The sequence below is a fragment of the Artemia sp. Qi Xiang Cuo genome, chromosome 7 (genome assembly GCF_049724085.1).
Source record: "Artemia sp. Qi Xiang Cuo chromosome 7, ASM4972408v1, whole genome shotgun sequence".
NCBI lineage: Eukaryota > Metazoa > Arthropoda > Branchiopoda > Anostraca > Artemiidae > Artemia > Artemia sp. Qi Xiang Cuo.
The window spans coordinates 75,845,737-75,872,622 of record NC_142800.1 but is presented as its reverse complement, the minus strand read 5'-3'; the positions used below and the strand labels follow the sequence as shown (position 1 = coordinate 75,872,622).

The window sequence follows — 26,886 nt, the reverse complement described above, 5'->3', positions numbered from 1 at the left end:
GTTCACAAAACCTTGCATTGCCAGCAAGTTCTATCATACCTATGAATTCTTTATTAATAAGTAATCACCAAAAATCCTGAATCATCAATAAGATTCAGCTTTAATCAATCTTCTTCGATTAGAACTGAATCTTTCTAAGATATAATGGATAAGTGCTTCTTGTTTGACTTTTATTCTGTCATTCCAGCTACTTATTTCCAGCTTTTTCAACCATCTATCTTTTATCAACTGCTTTTTTAGCCATCTACCTATTTACAATTGCTTTTTCAGTCATAAATGCTTTTTTAGCCATTTACCTATTTACAACTGCTTTTTCAACCATCTGCTTTTTCAGTCATATCTAGTGTAAATTTGAAAAACTAGGAGGGTTTTGATTTATTATTCTGATCTGTTACCAGAAATATGTGTCATATTTATTCAACAGTCATAAAAATATAATCTAAAATAAGAAATTTAAATATAACCTAAAAACTTAAAACATTACTGACGAAAGAGAAGTGGCTGAGATTTTGGCAAAGATGATCCCCGGAGCTTATGAGTTAGGCACGTATGAAAGACGGCCCTTCAGACCAGCCCCCCTGAAATATCAAGATTCGAATAATTTCTTAAGTGTTCGAATAACCCCTCAATTTCTATGTTTTTTTAAATATGTGCCCCTGTAGTGTTAATTATATAAAACTTTATGCGAGATAGTTGTCGAAAGCTTTGGCCACTTTATCATTTTTTACGTTTGCTGAATTACCGCATTAATTAATTTACTCCACTCCCTAAGGCTAATTTACTCCAAAGTTAGAATGCTTGAAGCTTTTGACAGAAACATTTTCCTCATAGAAAATTGTGTTTAAATCTACTTTTTTGTCATGTAAATTTTAAACATTACTTAATCTTTGATGTGCAGTAATTGCACTTAATTTAGTAGGTGTAATTAGTATAACTACATTTATATTAGTAATGATATAAGTAAATTAGTGATTAGTAGGCTACTTACAATAGAAATTCTAATTACATTTACATTAGTAATTTGTCTAATTACATTTAATTAATATATTGCATTTAATAATCTGATTTTGATAATTATTAAATCAATTTGATATTTTGCATTTAATAATCTGAAATTGAACATAACTATATTCCAACAACTGTTCCAAATATTTTCAAAATTTCAATTGATTGGCGATTACGAAACAACTTGAATTCTAAACAAAATAATTTTAATTCGTAGCAAAATAATTTTAATTCTAATTACGCAAAAAAAGAGAATGAATTAAATTAAAGCCAAAGGTAAAGCAAACTTCAATCTTCGTCGAAATATTTTTCTTCTTCATCCCGTGCTCTAATTTCTAAGTTATCGTATTCGGAATTGTAATCCACAGATCTGGAAGAAAAAGTGCTGCAAAAAACACCCTTACTATTAAGTTTCAGGGCAACTTCACCAGATTTGAAACAGAAATAACAATTCATTTTTTCTCAATTCCATCAATTTTTCTATTACTTCTCCATTTGAATCGCATTTTTTCACTTTTTTTTCAATAGCTCTCAAATAGTTTCTTTCATCATTATAGTTGTTTTTCTTTGGTGCATATATTTCTTTTTTTACATTTTTCTTGCATATATATGAAGCTTCTCACTTCATAGTTATTCAAACTAAATATTTTAAAGAAAAAAATAGGACAATTTGTTCCAAACCTTTTGAATATAGACAAGTTCAAATAAACAAGTAGAGTAATTAAAAACAATCAATTTTTTTTAATTCAATTTTTTCTATTACTTCTCCATTTGAATCGCATTTTTTCACTTTTTTTTCAATAGCTCTCAAATAGTTTCTTTCATCATTATAGTTGTTTTTCTTTGGTGCATATATTTCTTTTTTTTACATTTTTCTTGCATATATATGAAGCTTCTCACTTCATAGTTATTCAAACTAAATATTTTAAAGAAAAAAATAGGACAATTTGTTCCAAACCTTTTGAATATAGACAAGTTCAAATAAACAAGTAGAGTAATTAAAAACAAAGAACGCGGAAGGAAAAATGCAGAGGAAAAGCAAGAACGGAAATGGAAATCTGTATATAAAAGATGAAATAAGAGACATATTTTGGCAGTCACGGTTTTTTACGTCTAGGTTAAAATGAGGTATTCGATCTTAAACACAGTTTCACAATTTCGATGTTAAACACAGTCTTAAACACAATTTCGATCATTAAACTTCTTGGAATATAATAAACGTTGAGTCGAAAAATAACTATTATTAGTAAAAGCAAAATCACCAATTGTGGAACGATCTAACTGTTCGAGCACTAAAACATTGAACAAACATAAACTTAGCAATTCGACATGTTTACACATACTGTATGAATGATGTAAATTCGTACACAAATTTCTTACAGTTTGACTCGGAAGAAGCCGCGAATCCCAAGGGTTTCAATTGAGGGAGAGAGGGAGGGGTGTGTGTTTTATCCCTCTCCAAGATCCCCACAGATTTCTAAAAACACGTTTTTAGGTGTGGTTCATTGAAAGTTGTCTTTCTTGGTATTATCAGTTAGAAACGAAAAAATAATAGAAATGCCCCCCCCCCTAATTTATGTGTTTTTCTGTTTTTCAAAAATACACTGCCCCCCCCCCCCTAATTTATGTGAATTGACGCCACTGACCAAGTCCCCAATTACGGATTTGTTAGTATGTATACTGACATAATTTTTTTGGTTGAGGGGCCCAGGTTTTATACCTGAATATAATTTGAAATCCTTGCGTGATTCCGCTTCATACAAGAAAAGCCTACCTACCTTTTCTCTCAAAGTTGGTAGGGGAGGGGAGTGCTAGAAGAGGTAAGGGTTTTGTGCGTCAAGCAATACAGGATGAAAATAAATGCACTTTTTTATTTAAATAAGAGGCAAAATACCCAATTTTCTACTAAAAAGCTGGAAGTAGAATGAACGGGGATGTTGGAAGAGCCATGGGCCCACTTTGACTCTCCAAATCATACGCATTAAAGTATATGTCTGGTTTCAGTAAAAAAAAATAATGCAATATACCTACACTTGTATTGTTTATTGTTGCCGGGAGTATCCGGGGGGTGGTCTATGACCAACTTTGATTTTCCAATCACACAGGCAGTTGAGGGGAGAGGGAATGACAGAGGGTCCATCGTTCTATTTTAGTCGTCAAATCATGCAATAATATATTTATGATAAAATTTAAACTTGCTACAAAGTCAACTTTAGTTGACTTTTTAATCCAAACTTTATTTGTTGACCAAAACACATTTTTGACAGCCTCCTTCGGCAAATGAGTTAGCCTTTATGGCTCTGAAACAGGAAAAACTAGTGTCAATATGGCAGTGTTAACTGTACTTAAATATACATGTAAGTCATGAAGCTTTTCAAAGAACGCACAGAAACTTTTTCTCAGCTTCTAAAACGATTGCCTACAATGAATCTTTGCCATCTGTCACTGCCACACGTCATTGAACTGATAGAGTGACGAATGCCCAGATAAGAACAGCTTCAGAATAGCCAGTGGTGACCAACCAGATCAGAATAAGGAGATGGAGATACCGAGGACATATGATCCGCATAAATGAAGGATCTATGGGATCTATCACACGATCTATGGGATGCACCCTATCAGGTCTTCAAGAAAGGAGCAGACAGTGCAGCACACAACATCATCCCTTAGAGAAAGAGGCAACACGTCTTTAAACCATACTGAATGAGCTCTGGCCCCAGGCACAAGATCGGCTGAATTGGAGGTCTACCGGTGCTGCCTTATGCACCTCTAGGCGTGGGAAAACCTAGATCTAAGGAAGAAGTACTGTATTATAAGTTCATTTCATACTGTTTTTTCCTTTTTACTTCACCATTTCGTTATTTTCTTTATAAGTAGGTCATCAATCAATGAATCATCTTATTCGTACTAAAGCACTATTACAAACGGTTACTGAAACGATTATATTTTCCACAAATATATTTATTATATTGGTAATAAATGATTATATTGTCCCTCTGCCGAAATGATGAATGGTAAACAAAAATATTAGAGCCATGCTGCCTGATCCTCTTTACCAATTTTAAGGCAAGCTTAAAATTTTCTCATTTCCGATTCTCAAAATGTAAACAATTTTCCAAGTGATTTCCTATTTTTGGTATGATGCACACGATTTTTTTCAACCCCCTCCCCCCACCAACTAAAGCCAAGTGGATGTTCATGATTCTAAGCATAAGAAATATAGCCTGACACATGCATTCTACCGATTCAAGAACCCATTTACAAATACGCATGGTGCATTAGAATTATATCTTAGGGTGTGTTCTAGGGCAATTAATAGATATTAATATTGCCACCCCAAAAACTGTCTTTAACGTGTATTTTCCGGTGTCCTATTCTAAATACAATTAGGAGTACTTACTGCAATTAGACTTCTCTTAAAGTGATTGAATGAGTTAACCTTAAATTGGTAGTTATATCCATTGAGCTGTCTTAGCCGAGTGGTTAGTGCGCTAAACTTATAATCCCACGCTCATCAGGTCTGGAGTTCAAGCTCTAATGACTATTTGGTTATAGGCAGAGGTAATTGGCATGACACTATACGTTGAGCTAGGGTCGACCCAGGTATAAATTAGTACCAGGTGAAATATCGGGAAGGTAAACAGGAAGGGTGTGCGAAAGGACGACATGGCTACCCCCAGCTCCCCAGTGCAATTCCTTTCTGAACGACCATAAAACGGGAATCAGCGCCACTCCTTTGAACCAGCTTTTTTTTTTACGGGTTGACAATTAAGACACTTATAGCTCAAAATTAATCTAGATTAGTTGGAGCATAATTTAAGCTCATACTGAAAACCCCACGAAAAGGGTCGCATCTAGAATTTTTCCGGGGAGGGGGAAATTTTTTTTTTTTTTTGGGGGGGGGGTTACAAAAAAAAAACTTTAAAAACGCATCAAAAATTTATTTATATTCATTCTTGTTACGTTTCTCGGAGTCGGACAAACATTTCGGTGGGGGAGGGGGGTTCAAACCCCCTAACCCCCCTGGATACGGCCTTGTTCAAGAATATAATGGATTTGATTTTCTCATACAGGGCAACTAAATGTAGTAAATTCCTTAGGCAGCATCTGCTATTGCACTGAAGTGCTGCAGAATTTACACTTCGTATAGAAAATGCAAAATGCCGTTCACTTTATAATACCAAGTCTCTGCTAATAATGTTTGGTATTTCAATTAGTAGCCTTTTAAATGGCATATATTTATACTTACGCATAGTCAAAATCTTTATCTCTTCCTTCGAGGAAGTTCCTGTACATTGTTGAAACAAATTCATCCCTCAGCATTCCCCTTTCTTCTTCGTTTATTTCTTCCTTGTTTTCTTCGGTTAATTCCACTTCCGCTTCATCATCCTCTTCTTCTTCCTCTTCAAAAGTAGCTTCTTCTGCCTCTTGCTGACGACGCCGAAAAGATGATTCTTCATCTCGATCAATGTGTTGCATTAGTATGTTAACAAAGCTGTAAGAAGTCCAGTAATTTGTTAGATATAAATTAGGACAATAGAAATGATGTCTCTAAATAGAACAAAGAAAGTTTGAAATTAAAACCATTACTTTATTTCAAAAGAGATATCAGGCTTTTTCTAATAGCTAAATAGTTATGTAACTATAGCTAATTGTTAAGAAATTCCCGCGGGAAATTTTACGATTATCATTAAGTCTTAGTAAAATTTCCTCCAGGGATCTTTTTGAACTTACTTTGACGTTTTTCAAAATTGAAAAACGTGCTTAGAAAAAAAATATGCGCAGTGAGAATAATTTTTCATTCAAAGACGACAGTTATCATATAGATTTGTCTTATTTGTAAAATTTAATTATGAACATAAGTTTTCGAGAGTTTTGAACAAGAGTTTGAAACTCCTTGAAAATAGCGGCGGGTTGAAATGAAAGCTGCACCATTGAAATGAAAAAGGTCAAAAAGATATGATCAAATTTGGAAAAACCGCTTCTAAACACAAACCTCTTTATTCACAAGGAAAACCCGCTTTTTTTAGATAGATAGCAGTGATGTATCTCCTTTTTTCGCTCCAATTATCTTAAAGCTAGGCTCTGAGAGAGTCCAATTTGACGTCACGCGAAGAAAAATGACTTCATTTAGGCGAGTCTGTAGCCCCTTTCTATTTCAGATTAAAAAGTTTGATTCTCCTACTGGCAAATTAAATTAACTATCTAATATAATAACTGATTTACTTTTTAGATAAATTTTCTGAAAGAAGTTTCGCAGAATATCGTTTTCAATCCGAGATACCAGCTAGGATCGACATAGCGATGATGCTTCGTCCTTATTGCTCTGCAAAATTTACCGCTATCTTAAAATATCAGCTAATCCTGGTAATTGCCTCATTTTTACTTTTGAGGTATTTACTATACTGAACGCCTTAAGAGAAGAATTTTCTGGGATTACTTCTGCTGTGAGGCCATTCCATGTGGCGATGGATCGTCGGACGAAACTTGTCTTCAAGAATTCCTGGGTGGGGTGCATACAATTATAACTTTACAACATAGATGTACTGACCCGTTTTTCCTTTGAAATAATGATAGTTAGTTTACATTGATTTTTTTTTAATTTATTAAAAAAAATTAACATGAGCGTTGTATTGTAGGACGATGTAGGGTAAGGGCCTTACTCTAAATTCTAGGTGAATAGAAGCCATTCTTACGAAAAAGAAATGAGAATATTAGGAATACGAGGGCAATAAATAAATATTAATAAAAAGGAATGTGAGGATAAGAAACCTTGATAAAGGAATGTTTACTGTCTCTAAGACAGTTTTTTACTTGGGTAAGGACGAGGAGTGGGTATTATTTTGCTTTGCTTTTGGTGTACAGTAGGATGTACGAAAAGTGTGGGTCAATCCTGTTTTCTAGGGCTATAATGAGAGAAAGGTTGAGATGGCTAGGGCACGTTCTGCGGATGAAAGATGACAGATTTCCGAAGATTTTCTTTTCGGCCAACCGTCTAAGGCTAAACGGAAAGCAGGTCGTCCACGGTTCAGGTGGGAAAATGTCGTAAAGAAAGATTTGACGGAAATGGGAACTTCCTTTGAGGATGTAAAAAGGGAGGCTTTGAATAAATTGGGATGGAAGAGGAGCGTGCGTAGCTGTGTTGACCTCAAGCGGCTTGGTGCTGCGGTGAGTTGTTAGTAGTAGTAGTAGTAGTATTAAGTATCCAGCCAGGCAAAGATGGATCTAGAGCCAAATCTCAGGGGCGGGGGGGCCAATGTGACAAGGGCGTCTATAATTGACGAAATCGACAAGTTTTTGAAAAAAAAATGGTAAAAAAACGGAATGAGGACAGCAGAAAAATCTTGCGGGGGGAGAAGGGCGAGCCTTTACCTTTAGGCTTTATATCAATATAAAGAAACCGATGAAATAGTTTTTTTTTCTTGGAGTAGGCCTGTGATTTAGTATGCAATACACATCTGGTATCTTTGGAAATTCTAATCATTCATTAAAACTAATTTACTTCCTCTCACAAGACATCAACGAAACGGCATCAAAGCATAAGTAATCTAACTACTTTTTTCTAAACTGAATTTGCTTTAGACCAAATAAAAGCAAAAAAATATTCGGAAACTTCTAGCATCTTCTGTTAGAATAGAGCCAGAAATAATTATACCTCAAAACGAATGGTCGTAAATCCTACATTTCCGAAACAAGTTAATAGACCCTAAGCATTCTTCAATAGGCGTCTAGTTATCTTGAATTTGGCGAGGTCCATAGTTATTTGTTAGAGTATGTCAATGCATTTTGTTTGACTAATTGACTATTGGGTGTTTGCATTAACAACAATTTTCCCTAATGGCCAATCAAATTTACAACTTTTTAGGAGCCTTTTGCGAGATCTCTTTCGATTTTAAATGAAAACAAGCGAAAAGAGGAACATGTTCCCCCGAAAACAGTCCCCTTAAAAATAATGGAAAACCCTGTAAATGGAGACCCTATAATGACTAAAATAGGAACCACAGTCAACGAAAAAGTGCTAACGGTGTTTTTCTTTTATCACCGCTTTTCCTCAAGGGAGAAGAATACAGATAAATTCCTCTATTGCTATTCCTTCAAGCGCCAAGCTAAATATTCCATTATAATTATAATAGTTATAACATAATTATAAAAAATAATTTTACTTATAATAATTATTTACAGAATAGAAACATAATATTCTAATAATAATAAATTTTAATGTGTGAGCAAGATTCAAAAGGAGTGGAATCTACATTATCATTTTTTCTTTAATCGGAAGGAGTTCTCTCAAACCCGCAGATGGACATGTCTCTCTGTGTAAGATACCCACCTGTCTCCTAATACTACTGCCCAAGGAAGCCATTTTCTTTTCCTTTCCTTTGTCGGAATCCAATATGACAAATACTATTTTGGGGAAAATTCAATGAAACTACTTAACTAAATTGAAAGAGGTATTTTTCTTTTTTGTTTTGTCAAAAAGGGTAGATATTGATGGGTGACTAGAAAACCTGTTTTCGATATAACTTTTAAGCCTCATTTTTTATATCCGCATAATCATGTTACAGGGTAACCTCCCCTCCTTCCAAAACACCACAGCGGATATTTAATCTTTTCCTAGAAGCAAAGCCGTAACCAGGATTTTTTTTTTCGGGGGTGGGATTGTTTACTCAGTTTTCTTTTTTTTTTGGGGGGGGGGGGGGGGTTACGCAAAAAAAAACCTCAAAGACGCATAAAAAAATCGTTTATATCCATTTTTGTTACGTTTTTATGAGTCAGACCAACGTTTCAGAGGGGGGAGGTTCAAACCCCCCTAAACCCCCTTCCCCTAACCCCTGGGTACGGCCTTGCCTAGAAGGGCTAAAAATGACATTTTATGTCATATTCCGTATCAAACGTTTAAATTTTCTGAAAGAAAACCTTAAATCCAACCTTTGTCCCAGCTAGACAGGGCCTAACTTGGGATAAAATAATTTGAAAAGCACCAGAACAGGGACTACGCTCATTCTTAAGGTCCCACCAGAGGTGTTTTATCAACTGCCAGTTTTCCCAACACAAACACCCATGTAAATAGACTTCACTTTTGGCACTGTTTCGAAAAACTACGTTATTGACATTGCCGTCCTACTAACATTGGAGAAGGAGTGTCATACTTTTAGTGGGACATACAGATTTTTTTCAGCGCTTTTATTCTATTTGACTTGATCCGCCATTATACAGCAGCAAATAACCCCAAAAAGATGGGCGCTAGGAAGCATATTTTGCTCTTAGTTGTTGAATTTCTGCGTAACCGCTACCAGTGTGTCTATGCCCTCTTCCCAAGGGACTTAAATTCTGAGTGGGCTGAACTGACGTGTGGCGCGCCGCAAGGCATTAATCTGGTAGCTCTTTTGTTTTTAGCGGTAATTAACTACATTATCCTCAAGTTTGAAGACAGATTCAAATACGTGGACGATATTTCCCTACTTCTGAAATATCTTGCTGAAAAGTCAGACATGTATCCCCAGTTCAGCAGTGATATCAGTAAATCCTTTCTCGAGCAGTGTAGCCTTAATGACCTCCAGCTTAAAGTGAATAAAACAAAAGTCATGACGTTTAATCCACTTAAGCGTGACCTCTCATGCCCGGATCCGTGGTACCCAACCGCCTCAACCTCAGTGATTTTCGGGGTTACTTTCAGTGTCAACTCTTCATTTAGCGCTCACATCGCCGGTCTGGTGAAAAAAGGTAGTTGCGCAATACGATCGCTAATTACCTTGCGCCGACTGGGTTTCTCACAAAGTCAGCTGAAGACGGTTTACGTCACATATGTGCGCCCTATCCTAGAATATGCGTGTCCTGTGTGGGGCCCTCAGGCTCATAATATTGACCACCTAAGTGAAGATCTGGAGGCCATTCAAAAACAGGCAGTGAAAGTCATACTAGGCCTGAAATACAACTCATATAAGGCTGCCCTTAGTACCTTACGACTGCCAACGTTGCGTGATAGGCGCTTGCAGTTGATGTGCAATTTTGAGCAGTCCCTTCTTTCGTCCCAGAAACACCGTTCGTTGCTTCCCCCACCTGCGCCTATCACCGCCAACACCCGCCATAAAAACCAACTAGTTCTCACGGACATTTCACCGTCACTTGACCCTTTCCAGTATGGTTGCTTGAAGGGATGCAGCACGTCTGTTCATTTAGTACGGCTTTATCACCTAGTAGTTGAATGGTTGGAGTTTGGAAGCTCGTTTGTAAATTTACTTCTGGTAGACTACCAAAAGGCATTGAATTTGATTAAGTGCCCTCTTTCCGCCCAGAATCTCAAGTCAATGGGTGCCCGTAAGTACAACCTCCAATTGGTAGTTGATTTCTTCCGTTACAGGTATTAAAAAGTGTACACCTTTTTCCACAATGATATTGAATCGGACAGGGTGGAAATTACATGTGGCGCCCCACAAGGTACTATATTAGCAGCTCTTCTTTTCCTGGCTGTTATCAACTATGTGCTTTCTGACTTTGACGATCGTTTTAAATTCGTCGATGATTTGTCTGTGCTTCTTAAATACCACGTAAAGAATTTGCAAGCTGTAGCCCAGTTCGACCCAAATTTTTTTTATCAGTTTAAATCACAGTGTACTGCGAAATCAAAGGTTTTGAGGTTCAACCCACTTAAACGCGATTTTACCTACCCCGCGACTTTGTTCCTTCTGCTTCGTGTGCGACTATCTTGGGCGTCACCTTTAGTGTGGACTGTTCGTTCTCTATTCCTGTACAAGAGCTGGTTAAGAAGGGACATTATGCTATGCGGACACTGGTGGCGATGCACCGCCTAGGTTTTCCAGTGTATCAGCTGAAAACAGCGTACCTCACTTTTATTCGACCCATCCTTGAATATGCGTGTCCCGTCTTGGGCCCACAAGTTCATCACATAGATTACTTAAGTGATGATTTCGAGGGGATCCAGAAACGAGCTGTAAAGATCATTCTTTGCGACAAATATGTAGATTACAGCTCCGCTCTCAAGTCACTTGAAATACCAAGCCTTCGCGATCGCCGTTTTCAGCTGATGATTTGTTTTGGCCAGTTTTTATTGTCTAGTCCTGTACATAGGACAATATTACCACCTAAAATGCCTGTCCACGCAAATACCAGAAGCAAAAGCAAACTTATGCCCGTCTCATGCCGCACAAACAGACTTAGTAACTCCTTTGTTCCTTTTTTTACAAGTGCTTTTAATAAAATGTAGAGAAGTGTTTTCATGTAAAAAACAGCGCCTTTTAGTGCATTTTTTTAATGTGTCTATGACAGTTGTTTTCATTAAAATGATTCTGATTCGTGCCTTTTTTTGTCAGATATTTAAACGGCCAGTGACCATGCAACGTACTAAACAGCGCCATTTAGTCACGGCTTCGGCCGCGGGTACGATAGTTGTTTATAAAATAAATGAGTCTATGAGTTTATTTCTGTAAGGCAAAGGAAAACGCCCTCCTCACTAGGTCAGAACCCCCCCACCCCACCCCCTCTAAGCTTCATATTTTTTAGATTTGTTGGATTTTGTATTATTGTCACTAACACCGGTTTTTTACCACCAAATGATCCATTTAGACTTGTGATATCTTTCAGATGGGGTCTATTCAACCATGTTGACACTTTTTTCCAGAATTTTCAGAATTACAGATTTTTCAAGTAAAATATTTTATTTAGTAGTATTAAACACAAAATTATTGGCGCTTGTCAACAAAGACAAGTGCCTATTTTTCCATAGTTTTCAACTCACATTTTCAAAGGGCTCCCCATCATGAACCCTTTCCTTTAGTTAGAAAATGAAGCATTTGATGACAAACATATTTGTCGAATCTTGGACGCCTGACTCAAACAACTGGCCCCCAATAACACATAATTTATGCCAATATTATACAACAATTATGACAAACTATCTGGCAATATTTATGACTTACAATTATAAAAAGGCATATGTACTGCCATATAGAAGCCACTATTTATTTACGCTGTTATTTTTGGAAACAGAAGCAACTTAGATAGAACGCACGCGGAGGGAGAATACTCGTCAAAGCAGCAAAAATATAAAGTAAATTATGTGGGGACCAAAGGATCAGGAGAAAAATCGGTCAGAATATTTCGACACAAGTGATGAGCCGTCATGGCGCATGAGCTTGCAGCAAAAATGGAAATAATGTGAGGGAAAAAATGTAACAACAGGTATTTTATCGCAAAAACACAGCTGTGCGACCCTAGTGTAAGTTATTGACATTGCGATTCTTTTCATTGAAAAGGAGGAATGTCAAACCTGCAGTTAGACATATCAATTTTTTCCGCTTGCTCTTTTTCTTCTTCTGTAAGATACTGCCCCACGAGCGATTCATAGAGAAGGGGATTTCGCTTCCTCATTTGCTCTTCACTAAAATATTCACCTTCTTGCAGAAGCCGCTTCAAGGCGTCGTACCGTCTGTTTTTTATTGTCATATTTTGCTTGGGAGTTTCTTTTACCTTTCGTGCTTCTTTTAGGTGAAAGACAACCTAAAAGAGATGGTTAATTAATAATTAAGTAATTACTAATTAATAATAAGTAACTAGTAATAAGTATTTAATAAGTAAGTGATTTTCGATAAAGTTCAGAAAATTTCAGTGAAATTAAGAATTGATTTAACAAAACATCCTATATTTATTGCCCCCAAAAAATCAGGAACAAATTTTGGATCTAATTAACACATTTTTGGAGCTCCTTTGGGTTAATAAACAATATTTTATTCTGGTAGTAAATTTTTCTGTTTATAATTTATTTTTATGAATTTTTACAGGTATCTGAAATTCATCGCAGCATCATTTCTAGTACAAATACTGCTACTGTGACTACTATTACAACTATGCTTAAGGGTATGAAGCTGAAATTTTAGGGAATATTGAGGAGAGAAAGTGAACTAAACCACAACATGCCATCTATATGCAGGTTGTTAAAAGGGCGCATCAGCAACATCTTAGGAACGGTTTGGTGTTTGAAGTTGAAACTTACAGGGCTTATTGTTAGGGATGTTGAATTAAGCAAAAGACAATATTCGCATCGTAATGCTACTGCTTCTACTCATACTAATACTACTGCTACTAAGGCTACTACTATTATTATTGGTACTACTACTACTGCTACTAAAGCTATGGGTACGCGCATATAGGTTGTCAAGAGGACGTATCAGCAATGTTCAGGAACAATTTATGTTATTAAGTGGAAATTTCAGCGTGTGTTGAGGGGGATGTTCAAGAAAACTAAAGGTACTATGTGAATGCGGCTACAACTATTGCTACTACACAAGGTAAGCGTATTAAGGTGAAGGTTTCAAGGAATATTTAGGCGGATTTTGAACTTGACTTACTTGACTTAAAGCTCTTGCTCGGCAGCGTCGCCAGCGTAGAGGGAACCAGACGTCAGCGCCGTTAGTCGTCTCCATGGTGGCCTATTTTGTGCCAGGGTAGGAGCTTCACTGGGGTCAATGCCCCACGCCATGATTCGATCGCGGGTGATATCCGCCCATCTCATACGTGGTTTACCTCTGGGGCGTTTCCAGCCATTTGCAGTAGGATCGAAGTCAAATATAACTCGGGCAGGTGTTTCAGTGGGTAGGCGAAGTAAATGACCGTACCAACGCAGCGAGCAGGACTCAAGCTGTTCGGAAAGGGGTGGTAATTTAAAGGACCGGAGGATATTCACGTTCTGTACCCTGTCGAGCCACCTAACGTATTCAATTCTGCGGAGGTCTTTTGTCTGGACAGCATCTACCTTCACGATCTGCGACTGCGTCAAAGGCCAAGTCTCTGACGAGTACAACACGACACTTGCTACCGAGGCAGAGTAGATACGAGCTTTCGTGAGACAACTGATCTGGGGTTTGTGGAATATTGTTCTCAGTAAGCGGCCGAAAACGGCGTTCGCCTTTGCCACCCTTGCTGATATCTCTGCATCTAGATTTCTGTTTGAGCAAACAATTGAACCAAGGTACGGGAACTGCTTGACTATCTCAACATTTTGGCCACATGCTTCTATAGTTGTCAGGGGGGCTACATGGTGTCTTTTCCACAGGTAATATTTTGGTCTTGGTCCAGTTTACATTTAAACCAAGTTTTGCTGCAGCAGATGCTAGCGTTTCCAGGGCAGTTTTGATGTCAGTGAGATTTTTGCATACCAGTGCAACATCGTCAGCGAAGTCAACATCTGCCAGAACTCTTCCAGCAAATCGATGCTAAACGGGTGTTTTTCAGCAAAATCAAGTGTTTTGTTGAGAACATGGTCCATGACACAGTTGAAGAGTTCGGAAGCAGCAGCGCAGCATTGCCGAACACCATTTCTAATTTGAAAATGTGATGAGAACTCGCCATTTAGCAGAACAGCGCTTTTGGTCTTATTGTGTTGTTGTTTGAACAGATTGACATTTTCCTTAGGTACACCAGCAGATTGAAGGATCAGCCACAGTGACTGTCTGTCGACAGTGTCAAAAGCAGATCGAAAATCGACGAAGGCAATGTATGCCTTCCTTTTATATTCTAGAGTTTTCTCTATCAGCTGTCTAATTTTATGGATTTGTTCAGTAGCGGACCTACTCGGCATGAATCCAGCTTGCTGGTGGCGACGAAGATCGCCACCTTAATAAAGCAAAATATGAACTTAATCAAAACAAAATATGAGCATGTAAATTGTCAAAAGGGTGACACATTAATATCTCAAGAACGGCTTACGTTATTAAGTTGGACTTTTAGGGTAAGTTGTGGTGGATTTTGAACTAGCCAGAAGACATTATGTGTAAACTACTAATACTAATACTACTACGATTGCTGTAACTAATGACCCTAAGGGCATTAAGATGAATCTTTTAGGGAGCGTTTAGGGGGAGTTCCCATTAAACAAAAAACCATATGTATGCAGGTTTTCAAAAGGGCATATAAGCAATATTATAGGTAGCGCAGTGCTATCATAGATAGCAGTAACATAAAACTTTTAAAGGAGCTAATCTGATTAAAAATTAACAGTTCTAGTTCCCATTTTAAGAGTAAAAAGTGATAGGAGGGCAAGCAGTCCTCTTCCAAAGTCTATTAATTTTTCAAACACATCCAATCAAAATTTTGAGCTAGCTATTTTTTTTTCAGCATGGTTGGACGGTCCAGCAACAATGTCTCTACGAATATCGAATATTTCGACCCCCCACATTTATGCAATTTGCCCATTATGCTTTAAAACCAAATGTTGCATTAAAACTAAATAAAAAAGTACTCTGTTTATGCCGGCTGCCAATAAGACAGCTCACCAATATCCCAAGAATGACTGAGGGTATTAAGTTGAAACTTTCAGGGCTACTACTATTACTACTTTTGCTCTTACAATTTAACTAAATCAAATGAGTGCAAGTGTATCCAGGTTGTCAAAGAGCATAGATACAACTTTTTGGGAATAGTATTAAGTGTTATTTTTAAGATAACCAGGAACTGGTATAAACTAAATTGAACTATATTATTTGTGTCTATAAATTGTACTATATTATTATAAGTTTTTCAAAAGGATGTATGTTGTCAAGGCACATTGCCAGCAAGTTCTATCATACCTATGAAACCTTTATTAATAAGTAATCACCAAAAATCATAAATCATCAATAAGCTTCAGCATTAATTAATCTTCTTGGATTAGAGCTAAATCTTTCCAAGATATTTTGGATAATTGCCTATTGTTTGACTTTTATTCTGTCATTCTAGCTGTTTATTTCCAGCTTTTTCAACCTTTTACCTTTTATCAACTGGTTTTTTAACCATCTACCTTTTTTCAACGGTTTTTTCAACCATGTCTAGTATAAACTTGAAGTTCTAGGGGGGTCAGCTGCCCCCTCTGCCCCCCCCCTTCCGTACGCCCATGTAAGGCGAAGAGCTCCATCAAACCAAAAATTAGTAGAAACAAAGTAAAAAAATCTTCCAAGCGTAAAACTAGTACAAAACGTCATCAATAAAATATATGAAACCCAAAACGAACAGAAATTAAGATGAGAAGGGCTGACACCCTTCTATGCCTTCTGAAGATTGGAACATAATTTGAACTTTACTGACATAAATGAAATGAATGTGGATAGATGACTTAATAAACCAATTCTGATACGGATTTCTTAAGGTCTTAATAACTTAGGACTTATTGAAGATAAAAAGGTGAAAAAATTTAATTTCAGTAAAGGAAAAATTATCTTCTGGTCTTGAGAAGGCATGGGGATTGTCAGCCCTACTCATGTTAATTTCTGCTCGTTTTGAGCTTTATTCGTTTATTTATGGTAATTTCCGTTCGTTTTGTGTTTGATTTTCTTATTGATGGTGATTTGTGGTGGTTTTACGCTTGGAAGATTATTTGACTTTATTTCTGCTCGTTTTTGGGTTAATAGAACTCTTTTCTTTGAAAAACTTATTTTGTGGCAAAAGTTTTTTAAATTAATTTCTTAAATGATACTCATTAACAGTACATTTTAAAATCCCAAAGTCATTAGACTAAAGGGAAGATTGCCCGTACATTATTCCACTGACATTACCGTGAATCATGAAGAATATATCTGACTGCTCCACACACCTCACCAATTGATTTAGCGCTAACAATAGCAGAACAAAAGAAGTTTAAAACAAAACTATAAACTGCTTTGGATGGATTGTGAGTGGGCAAGATAGCTAATTGCAAAATGCTGAACAAAAACCTAGGCTGTCAAGAAAATGTGGTTCCTGCAGACACAAATGACTCCACCTTCTAAAAATTTAATTGGTTCTCCAGAATGAAATTTTCAAGCCAGTTGAAAAAAACAAAACCTTTGGGTCACAAGATTTTTTACAAGTATTCCGTTTGTTAATCTGCCATGGAATATAGCAAATTAAATCTTAGTTTTAGAGTCTATCAAGAACAAGGGTTCAAAATGGGCCGGGAGTTTCCTAGACTGCAAAGTATTCAAAATAGAACAAAAAGAGACCGAAAATACAAAATGACTATGAAGGCAGAAGGTGCCAATCTCTTTTAATGATTTCAATTTGAGAACAACTGGTAGTGAGTCAACGTACAGTGGCACTGCTGTAGCCAGATTTTGTTTCATAAATTAGTGGATGGTGACAGGGGATATTTTCTATCCAAAAGTGACAAATAGTGATTCAGCTTGAAAAAGTGACTCCATACAATGTCAGCACTGGTGACCAAGAGAGCTCATTGATATTATAGGTCAGGGGTCAGAGACTTATTCATTACTAGCCAAAGGTGGCTATAGTGGGATAATTCGCACTATTTACGAGATGAGGTCTGTGACAGAGCATGCACGCCGTTCACCGAAGGGGCTAGAGACAGGTTATGCATTGCAGGCCAAAGGGGTCAGAAATGTCGTATAAACAATGTTGACCAAAGGCTTTCAACAAAGGACCGTATGCACTGTTTATCGAAGGGGGTTAAAGATGGGGCAGATGCACTGCTCACAAAATGAGAATGGAGACAGAGCGTATTCGCAATTTGCGAGAGCAGGTCAGAGACGGGTTGTTCACACCATTTACCAAATGGTCTAAAGTGAACAGGGGTAAAAGTAGGTACAGAGGGATCAAGTAACAAATTTAGGGATAGAAGGAAACCTGCAGGGGCCAAGGACGTCACTTTGGGGTTCACCTTTCTCTGAAAAGGCGAGATGTTTCTATCAAAATTCCTTTAAAAAGCTTCTGTTTCATGTAAACTATTTGAGTGATCTTGGTGTACTTATGGCTAGACCATCTCTTATCAAGTCATCTCCATATTTTTGTATCTTTTGATTATTCCAACCACAATGGTTATCATTGAAGTTTTGTCTCACGACACGCGGGGCTTCACAAGCACCTGGGAGTATACAACAAGTTAAACGGGGGTCAGCTTGCCCTCTGATCACGCAAATTATACAACTCCAACCTCAACAAGGTGTGAAATGCCCATTTCTTTTATTAAGCGTATGTATATTTTAGGGCCCCTTTCACTCGGGCCGCACTTATCATGTAATTCTGGAGGTACTTTTCTTAGGTCTCTTGACTGATTAGATCAAAATGACTATCTCAAACTTTTTACATAGTGCCGTTTGGGGGCAAACACGGCCCCAAGAATGGTGTCATGTTGCCCTTCAATCGGTTCCGACCATGAAAAGGACACAGGAACTTAGAATTTTCGATCAATTGAGCTCTTTCTCACATATATACAACTAGCCATTCTAGATAATGAGTAGTATAGTATTAATAAACGCGAGACTAACAACGAGACTATGGTATACTGGTAAGGAGCAGTGGCTAAGAATAGATATTGTTCCTTCAGGAATTTGACCTACTTTACAGAGAGGTGTAAGAATTCTGTCAGAATAGGATTAGCCATTGATAGAAATTATTGACAGACTGAGTCAGTGTAACGGTTTCTTAACCCTTTCATCTATGAATTTTTAATTGTCATCATTTTCAAATATCTGTTTTGAGTATAATTGACAAGGTGAATCCATCGAGAGTTAAATGAATTTTTTTTTTTTATTTGGAATGAATGAAATCGATTTTACATTTTCATAGAAAATCTACACTAAGCAAATTTAACGCGGGAATTTCAAATGTATTATATTAAAAGGCGCTGAGAATAGAATTTTAATATAAAATCAAGAAAAACCCTTAGAAATCAAGTAGTAAGGGGGTTACAGATTTGAGGACGACCATAGCGGGTATACTATTCGAGCTACCAGAAATTCTTCTTACAAAAAGTCGTATATATTTTAAGCAATGATACGGCAGCCATTAGTCATTCATGCCACAGCCTCCAAGGGCCCCAATACCCCTCACCCAACATTTTGGTCGCTCCCTCCATTTTTTTAACACATAAATTATTTTTTTTTACATGTGTTAATGACATGTCAGTGACATGAAATAAAACTAAAACAAAAAAATTCAAATTTAATATTTTAGAAATACGCAATGAGAATGATATAGATATGTTAGTTGTGATTTTTACTATTAAAAAAATAATGTTTGCAGTAACACTTTTATTTATTTATGCGGCTGTACCGGTGATACTCTATGGCTGCTCATCGACACTACATAGTTTATAGTGTATTCTCAATCAGTATTTTTTTTTGTAAATTGGAGAAATAAGCACTTGCATCATAATTAAAAAAAAAGATGAAATATTTGAAGAAACTGTGTGCACATGATAAAGTTATTGTCACACTGAATACTGACAATGAGAAATGTCTTGTAATTGGTGACTGACTATCAAAAATTGATAAAAAAAAGAGCTTTAGTATAGAGCGTTAGTATAAAAGACTTTGGTATAGAACACATTTAACTACTTGGTAAACTTCAAGTCTTTTAATTGGTTACTGAGTATAAAAAATTAATAAAAAAACACATTTTCATAGAAACTCAGCTACATGGTAAATTCAAAGTCTTTTAATTGGTGACTGACAATAAAAAATTAATAAAAAAGTACTGTAGAATAGAACAAATTCAACTACATGGTAAATTTCAAGTCTTTTAATTGGTGATTGAGTATCAAAAATTAATAAGAAAGTACTTTTGTATCGAACAAACTCAACTATTTGGTAATTTTCAAGTCTCTTAATCGATGATTAAGTATCAAAATTAATAAAAAAAACACATTAGCATAGAACAACCTCAGCTACATGGTATATTCCAAGTCTTTTAATTGATAACTGAGTATCAAAAATTAATAAGAAAACACTTATTCATAGAAAAAACTTAGCTACATGGTAAATTACAAGTCTCTTAAGTGGTGATTGAGTATTAAATTAATAAAATAAAGTACTTTTGCATTAAACAAACTCAGCTACTTGATAAATACCAAGTCTTTGGTGACTGAGTATCAAAAATAAATTTAAAAAAAAGTACTTTTGTATAGCAAAAACTCCGCTACTTGGTAAATTTCAATTCTTTTAATTGATGACTGAGTATCAAAAACTAACAAAAAAGCACATTTTAATAGAACAAACTCAGCTACATGGTAAATTCTAAGTCTTTTAAATGATGACTGAGTAGCAAAAATTAATAAGAAAACACTTTTGTATTGAACAAACTCAGCTAGATGGTAAATTCCAAGTCTTTTAATTGGTGACTGACTATTAAAAATTTATAAAAAAGCACTTTTGCATAGAACAAACTCAGATACTTGGTAAACTTCAAGTCTATTAATTGGTGACTGCGCATCAAAAATTAATAAAAAAGTACCTTTGTATAGAAAAAACTGAGCTACATGGTAAATTCCAACTCATTTAATTGGTGACTGACTATCGAAAATTAATAAAACAGTACTTAAGTATAGAACAAATTCAACTACTTGGTAAATGCCAGGTCTTTTAATTGGTGACTGAGTACAAAAAATTAATAATAAAGAACTTTTACATAGAACAGATTAAGCTACTTGGTAATTTCCAAGTCTTTTAATTGGTGACTGAGTACTAAAAACTATTAAAAAAGCACTTTTGCATGGAACAAGCCTCAGCTTCTTGGTAGACACCAAGTCTGTTAATTTGTGACTGAGTATCAAAAATTAATAAAAAAAAGTACTTTTGTATAGAACAAACTCAGCTACTTGGTAAATTTCAAGTCATTAAATCGATGGCTGAGAATAAAAAATTAATAAGAAAATACTTTGGCATAGAACAAACTCAGATACTTGGTAAATTCCATGTATTTATAATTGGTTTTTGAGTATCAACAATTAATAAAAAAGCAATTTTGTATAGAAAAAATATAACTACTTAATATTTTTCAAGTCTCTTAGTTGATGGGTGAGTATCAAAAATTAATAAGAAAACACTTCTGCATAGAACAAACTTAACAACCATTTAGCTGAGTTTGTTGAATGCAATAGGTTTTATATTAAAATTTGATATTCAGTCACCAATTAAAAGTCTTGGAGTTTACCAAGTAGCCGAGTTTGTTCTATACAAAAGTACTTTTTTATTAGTTTTTGATACTCAGTCACCAATTAAAATACTTCTAATTTACCAAGTATTTGAGTTTGTTGTATACAAAAGTACCTTTTTATAATTTTGATACTCAGTCACCAATCAAATGACTTGGAATTTACCAAGTAACTGAGTTAGTTTTATGCAAAAGTATTTTTATTAATTTTCGATACTCAGTCAACAATTAAAAGACTTGAAATTTATCAAGTAGTTGTTTTTGTTCAAATTCAAAAGTACTTTTTTTTTTTATTAATTTTTGATTCTCAAACACAAATTGAAAGACTTGAAATGTACCAAGTATCTGAGTTTGTTGTATGCAAAAGTGTTTTTATTTTATTAATTTGTGATGCTAAGTCATTAATTAAAAAACTTCAATTTACCAGCCAAAGTGCTTTTTAATATTTTCTATAATCAGTCACCAATTAAAAGACTTGGAATTTATTAAGCAGTTGAGTTTATTCTGTGCAAGTGTTTTCTCGTTAATTTTTTATCTTCAGGCACCTCATTAAAAGACTTAAAATTTACCAAGTGGCTGAGTTTGTTGTATGCTAAAGTGTTATCTTATTAATTGTTGATACTCAGTCATCAACTGAATGACTTGAAATTTACCAGTAGCTGAGTTTGTTCAATGAGTTTATAAATACCAAGCCTTTTAGTTGGTGACTGAGTATAAAAATTAATAAAAACGTACTTTTGTACAGAATAAACTCAGCTACTTGGTAAATTCCAAGTCATTTAATTTGTGATTGCGTGTCAAAAATTAATAAAAAAACACTATTGCATAGGAAATACTCAGCTACTTGATAAATTCCAAGTCCTGAGTGTCATAAATTAATAAAAAAAAGTAACAAACTCAGTTACTTGGTAAATTCCAAGTCTTTTAATTGGATTGAGTATCATTAATATATAAAAAGCACTTTTGATATACAACAAATTAAACTACTCGGTAAATTTCAAGTCTTTTAATTGGTGACTGAGAATCAAAAATTAATAATAAAAAAGTACTTTTGTATAGAACAAACTCGGCTACTTTCTAAATTCTACGTCATTCGATTGATGACTGGGTATCAAAAATTAATAAGAAAACACTTTTGCATAGGACAAACTCAGATACTTAGAAAATTCCATGTCTTTTCGTTGGTGATTGAGTATCAAAGGTTAATAAAAAGTACTTTTGTATAGAACAAACTCAGCTATATGTTAAATTCCAAGTCTTTTAATTGGTGACTGACTATAAAAAAATGAATAAGAGTACTTTATTATAGAACAAATTCAACTACTTGGTAAATTGCAAGACTTTTAATTGATAATTGAGTATGAAAAATTAATAAAGAAGTACGTTCACATAGAACAAACTCAGTTATTTGGTAAATTACAAGTCTTTTATTTGGTGACTGAGAATCAAAATTTAAAAACAAAACATGTTTGCATAGAACTAACCTCAGCTACTTGGTAAATACCAAGCCTTTCAATTAGTGACTGAGTATCAAAAATTAATAAAAAATACTTTTGCATTGAACAAACTCAGCTACTGGTAAATTTCAAGTCAATCAATTGATGACTGAGTATCAACAATTAATAAGAAAATACTTTAGCATAGAACAAACTCAGCCACTTGGTAAATTCCAAGTCTTTTAACCAGGTGCTATAAAAAATTACTTTTTTTATTAATTTTTGATGCTCAGTCAACAATTAAAAGACTTGGTTTCTACGGAGTAGCTGAGTTCTATGCAAAAGTGTTTTCTTATTAATTTTTTATACTCAGTCATCATTTAAAGACTTGGAATTTACCATGTATCTCAGTTTTTTTTCCATGCAAATGTGCTTTTTTTTATTAATTTTTCATACTTAGTCATCAACTAAGACTTAAAAGTTACCAAGTAGCAGTGTTTGTGCTATAAAAAAGTTCTTTTTTATTAATTTTTGATACTCAGTCACCAATTAAAAGACTTAGTTTTCGCCAAGAAGCTGAGTTTGTTCTATGCAAAAGTGTATTACTCAGTCACCAATTAAAAGACTTGGAATTTACACAAGTAGCTGAGTTTGTTCAATGCAAAAGTGTTTTTTTTTTAATTTTTGATACTAAGTCACCAATTAAAAGACTTGGAATTTACCATTTAGCTGAGTTGGTTCTATGCAAAAGTGCTGTTTTATTACTTTTTGATACTGAATCACCAATTAAAAGACTTGGAATTTACCAAGTAGCTGATTTTGTTCTATGCAAAAGTGTTTTTTTATTAATTTTTAATACTCAGTCACCAATTACAAGACTTGGAATTTACCATTTAGCTGAGTTGGTTCTATGCAAAAGTGTTTTCTGATTAATTTTTAATACTCAGTCATCAATTGAAAGACATGGAATTTACCGAGTAGTTCAGTTTGTTCCATGCAAAAGTGCTTTTTCTATTAATTTTAACACTCAGTCAACAATTAAAAGACTTGGAATTTACCATGTAGCTGAGTTTGTTCTATGTAAATGTGCTTTTTTATTCATTTTTGATACTAAGTCATCAATAAAAAGACTTTGAATTTACCAAGTATCTGAGTTTGTTCTATGCAAATGTGCTTTTTTACTTGTTTTTGACACTCAATCATCAATTTACCATTTAGCTGGGTTTGTTACTTTTTTTTATTAATTTTTGATAATCAGTCACCAATTAAAAGACTTGGAATTTACCAAGTAGTTGAGTTTGTTCTATACTAAAACACTAAATTTATTAATTTTTGATAGTCAGTCACCAATTACAAGACATTTCACATTGTCAGCATTCAATGCGACAATAACTTTATCATGTGCACACACTTCCTCCAAATATTTCATCTTTTATTTAATATGATGCAAGTGTTTATTCTTCCAGTGTACGAAAAAATACTGATTGAAAATATACTAAAAACTATGTAGTGTCGATGAGCAGTCACAGAGTACCACTAGTACAGCCGCATAAATAAAAAAAGGTGTTACTACAAACATTATTTTTCCAATAGTAAAAATCACGAGAAACATATGTATATCATTCCCATTTTGTATTTTCAAAAATATGAATGTGAATTTTTTGTTTAAAGTATATTTCATGTCAATTTAAGACATGTGAAAAAAAGTTAAAAAAAGTTCTATGTTATCTAGTAGCTCCAATAGTATACCTACTGTGGTCGTCGGCAAATCCATAGCCCCCTCACTACTTGATTTTTAAGCATTGTTCTGGATCTCTAAGGTTTGTTCCGAGTTTCTATATTGAAATTATACTCTCAGCGCCTATTCATATGACATATTTAAAATTCCCGTGTTCAATTCACTTAAAGTAGATTTCCTATAAAAATGTAAAATCGATTTCATCCAACCCAAATAAAAAATTTATTCGTTTAACTCTTAATGGATTTTTTTTGTCAATCATACTCATACAGGTATTTGAAAATGATAACATTTAAAATTTCATAGATGAAAGGGTTAAGAAACCATAACACTGACTCAATCTGTCAATAATTTCTGTCAATCGCTAATCATATTCTAACAGAATTCTAACATCTCTCTGTAAAATAGGTCAAATTCCTGAAGGAGAAATATCTATTCTTAGCTTTTGTTCCTTACCAGTACAACTTAGTCTCGTTGTTACTCTCGTGTCTGGTAATGCTATACTATTGTAATGACCCCTCCAAATTCAGGAAAAAATATAATAAATAATAATAAATGAGACACAACATTCTTTTCTAAGTCAGTGCTAAGATCTTGACTCTAATGCACATTTGTCACAGACAAGAGAGTGAAATATTCTGGCTTCGTAGAGTATGTTAAAATGAAGTAATGAAAGCTTACCTCATAGTCATCAGCATGTTTTTCAAAATACTTCAAATGTTCTAAAGATAGAAAACAACTAAATCTGCTGAGAAAAGACGCTGGTTTCTGTTCCAACAATTCTTGGATGATTCCCCGTTTTTCCTGAGGAGTAAGGTCGGGCTCCCCTCTTTGCTGACTTTTCAGAGGTGTGTCAATCTGAGAAACATGACCAATAATTGAATTCTTGGCTTGCTCAAAGTCCATGTCCAATGTTTCTAAAAGATGAACGCTTGGAGTGAATTGGTCAAACTCAGATTTCATTTTCAGACTTGAGATTTTATTTCTCAAAAGAAAGGAAATTTGAGGAAAATTCTCAATCCCGGAGAATTCTCCCGTCTATTAATACCAATCATCATTTTAAAATTGTAAAACTCCCCTAAGGGCAATTCTCCCCAGAAAGTTCCCTCCACAGAAAACCCCACCTCTCCGGAAATCCCTCTACCCTGACAATTTCCCCTTGAAATTTTTCCCACATATAAAATTATGATCGTCTCTTCAAACTTGAACGTATTTGAAAAATTAGATTAAGATTATTAACTCCTGTTGGGCGTTGTTGGATAATTACTATCCAGAAAATATGGATAGTATGAACGAAAGCAACCACCAATTATTTGATTTCCGGAGGTTTTTAATTTTAGTCAACGCAAATTTATTCGAAAAACTAAGAGGGTCTTGGGGGGTGGGATTGTCTACTTAAAACCTTTGCAAGAGTATGCTCAACAAGTATTTGAAGTTTCTTGGTAATCACAGACACCAAGAAACCGTCCTGTGAATACAGAAAACACAAATAAATCTTCGATTTTATACATATTTAGGCCGAAAACCAAGTGACTTTCAAGCATAAAAAAAAGAAACTGTAAATGGGTATGTCTGGTTTTTGAATAGAAAACAAGAGGATTGTTATCCATTATGCTTATACCCGTAAAACAGAGGGAAAATGGGAGGACAATATATTGGTCCAAAGGAAACATTTCTGAATGGGAAATGGAAAAAGTATGGCTTAGAACTGCGGTTCTGTGTTTTAACACCTCCCCTTCTCGCCTGAAAAACATTCAGATATACTCTTTTCTTTAACATTGGTCCTGTATCTATGAGGCCACATTCATATATTTATTAGGTCACTTTTATCAAAGGCAGTGCAATAGCGCTGCCTAAGTAAAGAACGATGTTGGCACAATGTATTATTTTTTTTTCTTGGTCTCAGACCAAGGCACTTCGTATCGAAGAAGTTGTCGTAGAAACTACGATAAGGGCTCATTCAATTGGAAATTGGAGTGGCTTGTGTCCTTTTTAATAGTCGAAAGTGATTGGAAGGCAACTAACACACCTTCCACGCCCACCATTTCCCGAAACCAATCCAATCAAAATTTTGAGATAGTCATTTTGTTCAGTATAGTTGATTTCCAGATAGAAAATATGTTTTTGAGGAGGTCAACCCCCCCCCCCACCGCCCGCAGGGCAAGGGGTTTAACATATGCCCTGGGGGCATATAAGAACAATTGGAATATACTCATTCAATTGGAAATCGGAATGGTCTGTGCCCTTTTTAATAGTCGAAAGTGAATGGAAGGTAACTAACAGTAGAATGCTAATAATGAATTTGCTTAGACATATAGGAATTACCATGCTATTTGCTTAGACATATAGGAAATACCATGTTATTCTAACAGACATAATAGGAAATATCATGTTATTCTAGGACGCCCCCGTACCAAACAGGTTGGGTATAATCTATTTTGGTTCAATTTTTTCTGACACAATTAACTGAATTTCTATTTCATGATATACAAGTTTTTTTTTTAGGTTAATTCCGTGTCGGAAAAACCAGTGTGTCTTTTTTAGCTGCTAATTATTTTTTGGATTTATTCAGGTTTCAAATTAGATTTTTCAACAGTTTTGAATAGTTTATTCAACCTAACACTACTGACATTTTTTGTGATCATTTACATACAAAATATATAATTCCAAGCACTTTCTGGTGAGTAAAATTTTCTCATTATTATAATAAAAAGAAATTGTCTTGTCATTAAGTTAAGGAAGAAATTCTTTCTTTACACTAGAACTAAGGGTACTTATGCACTTAGAAGCCTA

At 35.0% G+C, this 26,886-nt stretch overlaps 1 protein-coding gene across 4 annotated transcripts in view; it reads right to left on the bottom strand.

The window, feature by feature from the left end:
- Nucleotides 1-1,204: 1,204 nt before the first annotated feature.
- LOC148950691 (coiled-coil domain-containing protein 97) overlaps nt 1,205-26,886 on the bottom strand; it is a 54,036-nt gene continuing 28,354 nt past the window's right edge. For all 4 annotated transcript variants that reach the window (XM_089091715.1, XM_089091712.1, XM_089091713.1 and 1 more), the window contains 4 exons: nt 24,775-25,010; nt 12,293-12,522; nt 5,255-5,500; nt 1,205-1,375 (listed from right to left, as the gene is read on the bottom strand). In XM_089091715.1, coding sequence (XP_088947841.1) covers nt 1,294-1,375; nt 5,255-5,500; nt 12,293-12,522; nt 24,775-24,999 — 783 coding nt within the window. In that variant the 5' untranslated portion in view covers nt 25,000-25,010 and the 3' untranslated portion in view covers nt 1,205-1,293. The remainder of the gene's footprint in view (nt 1,376-5,254; nt 5,501-12,292; nt 12,523-24,774; nt 25,011-26,886) is intronic.